Source organism: Oncorhynchus masou, chromosome 5 (assembly GCF_036934945.1).
Source record: "Oncorhynchus masou masou isolate Uvic2021 chromosome 5, UVic_Omas_1.1, whole genome shotgun sequence".
Taxonomy (NCBI): domain Eukaryota; kingdom Metazoa; phylum Chordata; class Actinopteri; order Salmoniformes; family Salmonidae; genus Oncorhynchus; species Oncorhynchus masou.
In genome coordinates this window covers 6,050,608-6,062,809 of record NC_088216.1, presented here as the reverse complement: position 1 = coordinate 6,062,809, position 12,202 = coordinate 6,050,608, and the positions used below count along the sequence as shown (strand labels likewise).

The window sequence follows — 12,202 nt, the reverse complement described above, 5'->3', positions numbered from 1 at the left end:
TACTACATGATTCCATATGTGTTATTTCATAGTTTTGATGTCTACACTATTATTCTTCAATGTAGAAAATAGTAAAAATAAAGAAAATGAGTAGGTGTGTCCAATTTGTTAACTGGTGCTGTATGTGTATATACACCCAGTGACCAGTTTATTAGGCACACCCATATAGTACAGTTTCGGACCTTTGCCTCCAGAACAGTCTGACTTTGTCGGGGCATGGAAATGTTGTTAGCGGCCCTCCTGTAGTGTGGTGGTGTACCTAATAAACTGGCCTCTGACTGTATATACAGTGGGGCAAAAATGTATTTAGTCCGCCACCAATTGTGCAAGTTCTCCCACTTAAAAAGATGAGAGGCCTGTAATGTTCATCATAGGTACACTTCAACTATGACAGACAAAATGAGAGAAATAAAATCCAGAATATCACATTGTAGGATTTTTTATTAATTTATTTGCAAATTATGGTGGAAAATAAGTATTTGGTCACCTACAAACAAGCAACATTTCTGGCTCTCACAGACCTGTAACTTCTTCTTTAAGAGGCTCCTCTGTCCTCCACTCGTTACCTGTATTAATGGCACCTGTTTGAACTTGTTATCAGTATAAAAGACACCTGTCCACAAACTCAAACAGTCACACTCCAAACTCCACTATGGCCAAGACCAAAGAGCTGTCAAAGGACACCAGAAACAAAATTGTAGACCTGCACCAGGCTGGGAAGACTGAATCTGCAATAGGTAAGCAGCTTGGTTTGAAGAAATCAACTGTGGGAGCAATTATTAGGAAATTGAAGACATACAAGACCACTGATAATCCCTCCCTCGATCTGGGGCTCCACGCAAGATCTCACCCTGTGGGGTCAAAATGATCACAAGAGCGGTGAGCAAAAATCCCAGAACCACACGGGGGGACCTAGTGAATGGCCTGCAGAGAGCTGGGAACAAAGTAACAAAGCCTACCATCAGTAACACACTACGCCGCCAGGGACTCAAATCCTGCAGTGCCAGACATGTCCCCCTGCTTAAGCCAGTACATGTCCAGGCCCGTCTGAAGTTTGCTAGAGAGCATTTGTATGATCCAGAAGAAGATTGGGAGAATGTCATATGGTCAGATGAAACCAAAATATAACGTTTTGGTAAAAACTCAACTCGTTGTGTTTGGAGGACAAAGAATGCTGAGTTGCATGCAAAGAACACCATACCTACTGTGAAGCATGAGGGTGGAAACATCATGCTTTGGGGCTGTTTTTCTGCAAAGGGACCAGGACGACTGATCCGTGTAAAGGAAAGAATGAATGGGGCCATGTATCGTGAGATTTTGAGTGAAAACCTCCTTCCATCAGCAAGGGCATTGAAGATGAAACGTGGCTGGGTCTTTCAGAATGACAATGATCCCAAACACATCGCCCGGGCAACGAAGGAGTGGCTACGTAAGAAGCATTTCAAGGTCCTGGAGTGGCCCAGCCAGTCTCCAGATCTCAACCCCATAGAAAATCTTTGGAGGGAGTTGAAAGTCCGTGATGCCCAGCAACAGCCCCAAAACATCACTGCTCTAGAGGAGATCTGCATAGAGGAATGGGACAAAATACCAGCAAAAGTGTGTGAAAACCTTGTGAAGACTTACAGAAAACGTTTGACCTCTGTCATTGCCAAAAATGTTTGTTGGAACTATTGTCCTATTGTCTCTTCTATATATATACACACTAACCCCAACCTATTGTCCTGTTCTTCTCTACTGTGAGTATTGAGATAAACTTTTGTTATTGACCAAATACTTATTTTCCACCATCATTTGCAAATAAATTCATTACAATGTGATTTTCTGGATTTTTTTTGTGTGTGTCATAGTTTAAGTGTACCTATGATGAAAATGACAGGCCTCTCTCATCTTTTTAAGTGGGAGAACTTGCACAATTGGTGGCTGACTAAATACTTTTTTGCCCCACTGTGTGTGTGTGTGTGTGTGTTTATATATATATATATATATATCTCACAGTAGAGAAGAACAGGACAATAGGTTGGGGTTAGTGTATATAGTATATATAGTACATGTCGTGTGGTGGTGTACCTAATAAACTGGCCTCTGACTGTGTATATTGTGTGTTCAGGTTGGAGTGGGTGGGGCTGTACTGATGACATCACAGCCCAGTCGTACGGTCGTCAGCTGACAGCAGTTCTACTGCTCACGCTCAGTAACCTCCTCTTCATCCCGCCAATCGTCATCGCTGTCCGACGCTGTTACATCACTGAGGCCTCTGTCTACCTATTTACCATGTTCTTCTCTACTGTGAGTTATATATACACACTAACCCCAACCTATTTACCATGTTCTTCTCTACTGTGAGTTATATATATATATACAGTGCCTTGCGAAAGTATTCGGCCCCCTTGAACTTTGCGACCTTTTGCCACATTTCAGGCTTCAAACATAAAGATATAAAACTGTATGTTTTTGTGAAGAATCATCAACAAGTGGGACACACTCATGAAGTGGAACGACATTTATTGGATATTTCAAACTTTTTTAACAAATCAAAAACTGAAAAATTGGGCGTGCAAAATTATTCAGCCCCTTTACTTTCAGTGCAGCAAACTCTCTCCAGAAGTTCAGTGAGGATCTCTGAATGATCCAATGTTGACCTAAATGGCTAATGATGATAAATACAATCCACCTGTGTGTAATCAAGTCTCCGTATAAATGCACCTGCACTGTGATAGTCTCAGAGGTCCGTTAAAAGCGCAGAGAGCATCATGAAGAACAAGGAACACACCAGGCAGGTCCGAGATACTGTTGTGAAGAAGTTTAAAGCCGGATTTGGATACAAAAAGATTTCCCAAGCTTTAAACATCCCAAGGAGCACTGTGCAAGCGATAATATTGAAATGGAAGGTGTATCAGACCACAGCAAATCTACCAAGACCTGGCCGTCCCTCTAAACTTTCAGCTCATACAAGGAGAAGACTGATCAGAGATGCAGCCAAGAGGCCCATGATCACTCTGGATGAACTGCAGAGATCTACAGCTGAGGTGGGAGACTCTGTCCATAGGACAACAATCAGTCGTATATTGCACAAATCTGGCCTTTATGGAAGAGTGGCAAGAAGAAAGCCATTTCTGAAAGATATCCATAAAAAGTGTTGTTTAAAGTTTGCCACAAACCACCTGGGAGACACACCAAACATGTGGAAGAAGGTGCTCTGGTCAGATGAAACCAAAATTGAACTTTTTGGCAACAATGCAAAACGTAAAAGCAACACAGCTCATCACCCTGAACACATCATACCCACTGTCAAACATGGTGGTGGCAGCATCATGCTTTGGGCCTGCTTTTCTTCAGCAGGGACAGGGAAGATGGTTAAAATTGATGGGAAGATGGATGGAGCCAAATACAGGACCATTCTGGAAGAAAACCTGATGGAGTCTGCAAAAGACCTGAGACTGGGATGGAGATTTGTCTTCCAACAAGACAATGATCCAAAACATAAAGCAAAATCTACAATGGAATGGTTCAAAAATTAACATATCCAGGTGTTGGAATGGCCAAGTCAAAGTCCAGACCTGAATCCAATCGAGAATCTGTGGAAAGAACTGAAAACTGCTGTTCACAAATGCTCTCCATCCAACCTCACTGAGCTCGAGCTGTTTTGCAAGGAGGAATGGGAAAAAATTTCAGTCTCTCGATGTGCAAAACTGATAGAGACATACCCCAAGCGACTTACAGCTGAAATCGCAGCAAAAGGTGGCGCTACAAAGTATTACCTTAAGGGGGCTGAATAATTTTGCACGCCCAATTTTTCAGTTTTTGATTTGTTAAAAAAGTTTGAAATATCCAATAAATGTCGTTCCACTTCATGATTGTGTCCCACTTGTTGTTGATTCTTCACAAAAAATACAGTTTTATATCTTTATGTTTGAAGCCTGAAATGTGGCAAAAGGTCGCAAAGTTCAAGGGGGCCGAATACACACAAGGCACTGTATATATATATATACACACTTACCCCAAGCCCCCAACCTATTGTCCCCTGTCCTCTTTTATATTGTCTTTATGCTCCCTCACATTTCAGTATCAATTCAAAGGGCTTTATTGTCACGGGAAACACACTGATGATATTTTTGCAGAATTCTCCATGCAGAGTCTCAATTTGGTGTTTGTCCCATTTTGTGAATTCTTGGTTGGTGAGAATTCTTGGTTGGTGAGCAGACCTCAGACCTCACAACCATAAAGGGCAAAGGTTCAACTGATTCAAGTATTTTTAGCCAAATTCTAATCTCCATCTCTTTGTATCTCGCTCCTCTCTCATCCACTGTCTCCTCTCCTCTGTCTAGTTCTACCATGCATGTGACCAGCCAGGTTTAACAGTGATGTGTATCATGGATTACGACACTCTCCAGTACTGTGACTTCCTGGGTTCAGTCTGTTCTATCTGGGTCACTGTTCTCTGCATGGCCCGAGTCAGAGACACATTCAAACACGTACGTTAACACACACTCACAGACCGACTACACACACACTCACAGACCTACTACACACACACACACACACACACTCACAGACCAACTACACACACTCACAGACCAACTACACACACTCACAGACCAACTACACACCTCACAGACCAACTACACACACTCACAGACCAACTACACACACTCACAGACCAACTACACACACTCACAGACCAACTACACACACTCACAGACCAACTACACACACTCACAGACCAACTACACACACTCACAGACCAACTACACACACACACACTCACAGACCGACTACACACACACTCACAGACCTACTACACACACACACACACACTCACAGACCAACTACACACACTCACAGACCTACTACACACACACACACACTCACAGACCAACTACACACACTCACAGACCTACTACACACACACTCACAGACCTACTACACACACACACACACACACACACACTCACAGACCAACTACACACACTCACAGACCTACTACACACACACACACACTCACAGACCAACTACACACACTCACAGACCTACTACACACACACTCACAGACCTACTACACACACTCACAGACCAACTACACACACTCACAGACCGACTACACACACTCACAGACCTACTACACACACACACACACTCACAGACCAACTACACACACTCACAGACCAACTACACACATACTCACAGACCAACTACACACATACTCACAGACCTACTACACACACACACTTACAGACCTACTACACACACACACTTACAGACCTACTACACACACACACTTACAGACCTACTACACACACACACACACTCACAGACCAACTACACACACTCACAGACCTACTACACATATACTCACAGACCTACTACACATACACACTTACAGACCTACTACACATACACACTTACAGACCTACTACACATACACACTTACAGACCTACTACACATACACACTCACAGACCTACTACACATACACACTCACAGACCTACTACACATACACACTTACAGACCTACTACACATACACACTTACAGACCTACTACACACACACACTTACAGACCTACTACACACACACACTTACAGACCTACTACACACGCACACTTACAGACCTACTACACACGCACACTTACAGACCTACTACACACGCACACTCACAGACCTACTACACACGCACACTCACAGACCTACTACACACGCACACTCACAGACCTACTACACACGCACACTCACGGACCTACTACACACGCACACTCACAGACCTACTACACACGCACACTCACGGACCTACTACACACGCACACTCACGGACCTACTACACACACACACTCACGGACCTACTACACACGCACACTCACGGACCTACTACACACGCACACTCACGGACCTACTACACACACACACTCACGGACCTACTACACACACACACTAACGGACCTACTACACACACACACTTACAGACCTACTACACACACACACACACTTACAGACCTACTACACACACACACACACACTTACAGACCTACTACACACACACACACTTACAGACCTACTACACACACACACACACACACACACACACACACACACACACACTCACAGACCTACTACACACACACACACACACACACACAGACCTACTACAACACACACACTCACATACCTACTACACACACTCACAGACCTACTACACACACACACACACACACACAGACCTACTACAAACACACACACACACACTCACAGACCTACTACACACACACACTTACAGACCTACTACACACACACACTTACAGACCTACTACACACACACACTTACAGACTACTACACACACACACACACACAGACACACACACACACACACACACACACACACACACTCACAGACCTACTACACACACACACACACACACACTCACAGACCTACTGCACACACACTCACAGACCTACTACACACACTCACATTCAGACCTACTACAAACACACACTCTCACAGACCTACTACACACACACACACTCACAGACCTACTACACACACACACACTCACAGACCTACTACACACACACACTCACTCACAGACCTACTGCACACACACTCACATACCTACTACACACACACACTCACAGACTACTACACACACACACTCACAGACTACTACACACACACACTTACAGACCTACTACAAACACACACACTCAGACCTACTACACACACACACTCTCAGACCTACTACAAACACACACTCACAGACCTACTACAAACACACACATTGACAGACCTACTACAAACACACACATTGACAGACCTACTACAAACACACACACTGACAGACCTACTACAAACACACACTCACAGACCTACTACAAACACACACATTGACAGACCTACTACAAACACACACACTGACAGACCTACTACAAACACACACACTGACAGACCTACTACAAACACACACACACACACACACACTCACAGACCTACTACAAACACACACACTCACAGACCTACTACAAACACACAGACACTCACAGACAGACCTACTACAAAACACACACACACTCACAGACAGACCTACTACAAACACACTCAGACTTGATATGTGATGCTAACGCTTGTTGTGTGTGTGTAGATGTTGTTCATGCTCGGTACTCTGCTGATAGCGATGTCCATGCAGCTGGACCGGAGAGGACTGTGGAACATGCTGGGACCCATCCTCTGTGCTGTACTGGCCATGGTGACCTCCTGGGTAACTATATATCCATGTATCCATGGTGACCTCCTGGGTAACTATACATCCATGGTGACCTCCTGGGTAACTATATATCCATGTATCCATGGTGACCTCCTAGGTAACTATACATCCATGGTGACCTCCTGGGTAACTATATATCCATGTATCCATGGTGACCTCCTGGGTAACTATACATCCATGTATCCATGGTGATCTCCTGGGTAACTATACATCCATGGTGACCTCCTGGGTAACTATACATCCATGTATCCATGGTGACCTCCTGGGTAACAACACATCCATACATTCAGTACCAGTCAAAAGTTTGGACACACCTACTCATTCCAGGGTTTTTCTTTATTTGTACTATTTTCTACCATGTAGAAATATGGATTCATGGAGTAACCAAAAAAGTGTGAAACAAATTGAAATATATTTGAGATTCCACCCTTTGCCTTTGACAGCTTTGCATACTCTTGGCATTCTATCAACCAGCTTCATGAGGTAGTCACCTGGAATGCATTTCAATGAACAGGTGTCTTGTTAGTTTGTGGAATTTCTTTCCTTAATGCGTTTCATCCAATCAGTTGTGTTGTTAGGGGTGCAGAAGATAGCCGTATTTGGTAAAAGACCAAGTCCATATTTTGGCTCAAACAACAACAAAGAGAAACGACATCAATACTTTAGGACATGAAGTTCAGTCAATCCGGAAAATGTCATGAACTTTGAAAGTTTCTTCAAGTTCAGTGGCCAAAACCATCAAGCACTATGATGAAACTGTCTCTCATGAGGACCACCACAGGAAAGGAAGACCCAGAGTTACCTCTGCTGCAGAGGATAAGTTCATTAGAGTTAACTGACTCAGAAATTGCAGCACAAATAAATGCTTCACAGAGTTCAAGTAACAGACACATCTCAACATCAACTGTTCAGATGAGACTGCGTGAATCAGGCCTTCATGGTCGAATTGCTGTAAAGAAACCACTACTAAAGGACACCATGAAGAAGAAGAGACTTGCTTGGGCCAAGAAACACGAGCAATAGACATTAGACCGGTGGAAATCTGTCCTTTGGTCTGATGAGTCCAAATTTTTGGTTCCAACTTATGTCTTTGTGGGACACAGAGTAGGTGAACTGAACAGATGATAAATAAATAAAACATAATTACAACGCAACACTAATTACAACACAACCATCCAATGTTGTTAAACAGAACTTCTGCCGGAACTCAGTGAAAATACACCTGTGAAAAACCGTGAAGCATGGAGGAGGAGGTGTGATGGTGCTTTGCTAGTGACACTGTCAGTTATTTATTTAGAATTCAAGTCACACTTAACCAGCATGTGGCTACCACAGCATTCTGCAGCAATATGCCATCCCATCTGGTTTGAGCAGCAGCGGGACCATCATTTGTTTTTCAACAGGACAATGACCTAAAACACACCTCCAGGCTGTGTAAGGGCTATTTGACCAAGAAGGAGAGTGATGGAGTGCTGCATCAGATGACCTGGCTTCCACAATCACCCAACCCCAACCCAAATTAGTTGATTTGGGCTGAGTTGGACCACAGAGTGAAGGAAAAGCAGCCAACAAGTGCTCAGCATATGTGGGACCTCCTTCAAGACTGTTTGAAAAGCATTCCTGAAGCTGGTTGAAAGAATGCCAAGAGTGTGCAAAGCTGTCATCAAGGCAAAGGTTGGATACTTTGAAGAATCTCAAATATAGTATATATTTTGATTTGTTTAACACTTTTTTGGTTACTACATGATTCCATATGTGTTATTTCATAGTTTTGATGTCTTCACTATTATGCTACAATGTAGAAGATAGTCAAAATAAAGAAAAACCCTGGAATGAGTAGGTGTGTCCAAACTGTTGACTGTTACTGTATATCGAGGGCTGAAGAGGAGACAGTGTTTTAGCCTCCTGCCAGGTTAAGGTTGTGTGTAACTGTATAATGTGTGTGTTTCCAGGTGTATCGAGGGCTGAAGAGGAAACAGTGCTACCCCCCCTCTTGGCGGCGTTGGGTACTGTTTCTCCTCCCAGGCCTGGCCTCAGCGCTGGTCGGTGTGTGTGTGTACGTGTTTGCTGAGACGGAGGACAACTACCTGTACACACACTCTCTATGGCACGTCCTGGTTGCCTCTAGTGTGGTGTTCCTTCTGCCTCCCAGAGAGACAGACTCCATGAACACCTGGAGCCCTGGAGTCTGTGGTTACACACTCTGTCACAGCACCAAGGAGGAACTATATACTGTCACTTGACCTCTGACCCTGGACCTGTGGAGACCAACACTGTCACATAGGTTTAAGGCTGTGACCATACCAGTATTGACAGATTTGTTTTCCATGGCAAAAATGAATATCTGAAACAGACAACTCTTTTGTCCTTTAATAACCTGCTGGATGTAAAATCTAGTGTTTTATAGCCTGGAAAAACATTAATGAAACATAATGATGTTTAATAACCCGCTGGATGTAAAATCTAGTGTTTTATAGCCTGGAAAAACATTAATGAAAACATAATGATGTTTAATAAATGCTGGATGTAAAAATCTAGTGTTTTATAGCCTGGAAAAAATGAATGAAAACATAATGATGTTTAATACCCCGCTGGATGTAAAATCTAGTGTTTTATAGCCTGGAAAAACATTAATGAAAACATAATGATGTTTAATAACCCGCTGGATGTAAAATCTAGTGTTTTATAGCCTGGAAAAACATTGATAAAAACATAATGATGTTTAATAACCCGCTGGATGTAAAATCTAGTGTTTTATAGCCTGGAAGAACATTAATGAAAACATAATGATGTTTAATAACGAGCTGGATGTAAAATCTAGTGTTTTATAGCCTGGAAAAACATGAATGAAAACATAATGATGTTTAATAACCCGCTGAATGTAAAATCTAGTGTTTTATAGCCTGGAAAAACATTAATAAAAACATAATGATGTTTAATAACCCGCTGGATGTAAAATCTAGTGTTTTATAGCCTGGAAAAACATTAATGAAAACATAATGATGTTTAATAACCCGCTGGATGTAAAATCTAGTGTTTTATAGCCTGGGAAAACATTAATGAAAACATAATGATGTTTAATAACCCGCTGGATGTAAAATCTAGTGTTTTATAGCCTGGGAAAACATTAATGAAAACATAATGATGTTTAATAACCCGCTGGATGTAAAATCTAGTGTTTTATAGTCTGGAAAAATATTAATGAAAACATAATGATGTTTCCAATATTAGTGCTGTTTTCCTAAAGAAGTTACATCCTCTTGGTGTTTCCTTGATACTATGAAGTAATACTGGTGTGGTCCCAGCTCTGCTCGCTGTGTGTGTGTGTATATAATCCTGGTGTGGTCCCAGTATGTATATATATATATGACATATATTTCTGGTTAAGGATATGAATGTTTTCATAATAATATATTTATATGACATCACTGCCTGCTAATCCATCATGTCTTGCCCCTCCCTCTTCCTCCTTTCCTCCTCGTCCTCCTCTAGTTTAGATTCACTACTAGATAGAGGAGGACTGCTAGTAAAATCAGGGGTGAGTGTAATTAACTTGCAGAAACAGAAGTGTTTCGGGCCTCCAGAACCAGAACTGAACAGCCCTGAGTAAAGAATAGTGCCAGATTCTAGCAATTAAGATGTTTTTTCTCATTGATACAATTTATTTCTCTGTGTGTAGTTTTGAGGAGGTTAAAAGTTGTTTCACGAGTCAATGCTAACTAGCATTAGCAGAATGAGTGGAAGTCTACCAGCACAGCTACAACCTGTAGACTGACGTTATCTGTCTCGATTCAAACACTGTAATGGTATATTTACTCAAAGGAACCCTTTCCCTTGAGCAAGGCAGTTTACCCCCAACAACAACTGCTCCCTGGGTGCCGATGTTGTGGACGTTGATTAAGGCAGCCACCCCCCCGCACCTCTGATTCAAATGGGTTAAATGCATTCAGCCCCACCCCGCACCTCTGATTCAAATGGGTTAAATGCATTCAGCCCCCCCCGCACCTCTGATTCAAATGGGTTAAATGCATTCAGCCCCCCCGCACCTCTGATTCAAATGGGTTAAATGCATTCAGCCCCCCCCCCGCACCTCTGATTCAAATGGGTTAAATGCATTCAGCTGTACAACTGACTAGGGTTCCCTTTCCCACACCTCAATGGGCCCTGTTCCAATTCTATATCCTCCCTCCATTCCTTACTCCCTTCCTTCTCCTTAAAGCACTTTAATGACTAATGACTAAGTGTAATAATGTAATTTTAATGACATCTAAATGTAATTTGTGTAGAGGTCTTTCTCTGAATGTGTATTTTGAAACAAATCAGATGGTGTATCCAGTGCCTCTCCACTCTCTGTTCTGCAAGACCAGTTCCACCATTCTTCTTATCCTCTGGTCATACTGCTTTTATTTCACAATGATATTGAGTTAGAATGAAGCATTTTAATGTTCTGGTGTTGGGTTAATAATAATGTTTTTATGTTCTGAAAGAGTTTTTGATCCCTCATGATCACATGTTATGTTAATGAGATGTTAATGTAATGTTTCTGATATGGTAAATATAGGTACATTTTCATGGGATGCTGATGGACTTTTCCTCTGATACTTTACATGTTTTATGTGCGGCTAGACATTCTAGACATTCTACCGTCCATCTAGACATTCTACCGTGCATCTAGACATTCTAGACATTCTACCGTGCATCTAGACATTCTAGACATTCTACCGTGCATCTAGACATTCTAGACATTCTACTGTGCATCTAGACATTCTACCGTTCATCTAGACATTCTACCATCCATATAGACATTCTACCGTGCGGCTAGAGATTCTAATGCGGCTAGACATTCTATCATCCATCTAGACATTCTACCGTGCATCTAGACATTCTACCATGCATCTAGACATTCTACAGTTCATCTAGAAATTCTACCGTTCATCTAGACATTCTACCGTT

The 12,202-nt window shown here is 42.3% G+C and overlaps 1 protein-coding gene across 2 annotated transcripts in view; it reads left to right on the top strand.

The window, feature by feature from the left end:
• pgap6 (post-glycosylphosphatidylinositol attachment to proteins 6) overlaps positions 1–11,826 on the top strand; it is a 30,104-nt gene extending 18,278 nt beyond the window's left edge. For both annotated transcript variants that reach the window (XM_064959515.1, XM_064959521.1), the window contains 4 exons: positions 2,108–2,286; positions 4,326–4,472; positions 7,127–7,243; positions 9,202–11,826. In XM_064959515.1, coding sequence (XP_064815587.1) covers positions 2,108–2,286; positions 4,326–4,472; positions 7,127–7,243; positions 9,202–9,492 — 734 coding nt within the window. In that variant the 3' untranslated portion in view covers positions 9,493–11,826. The remainder of the gene's footprint in view (positions 1–2,107; positions 2,287–4,325; positions 4,473–7,126; positions 7,244–9,201) is intronic.
• Positions 11,827–12,202: the final 376 nt, after the last annotated feature.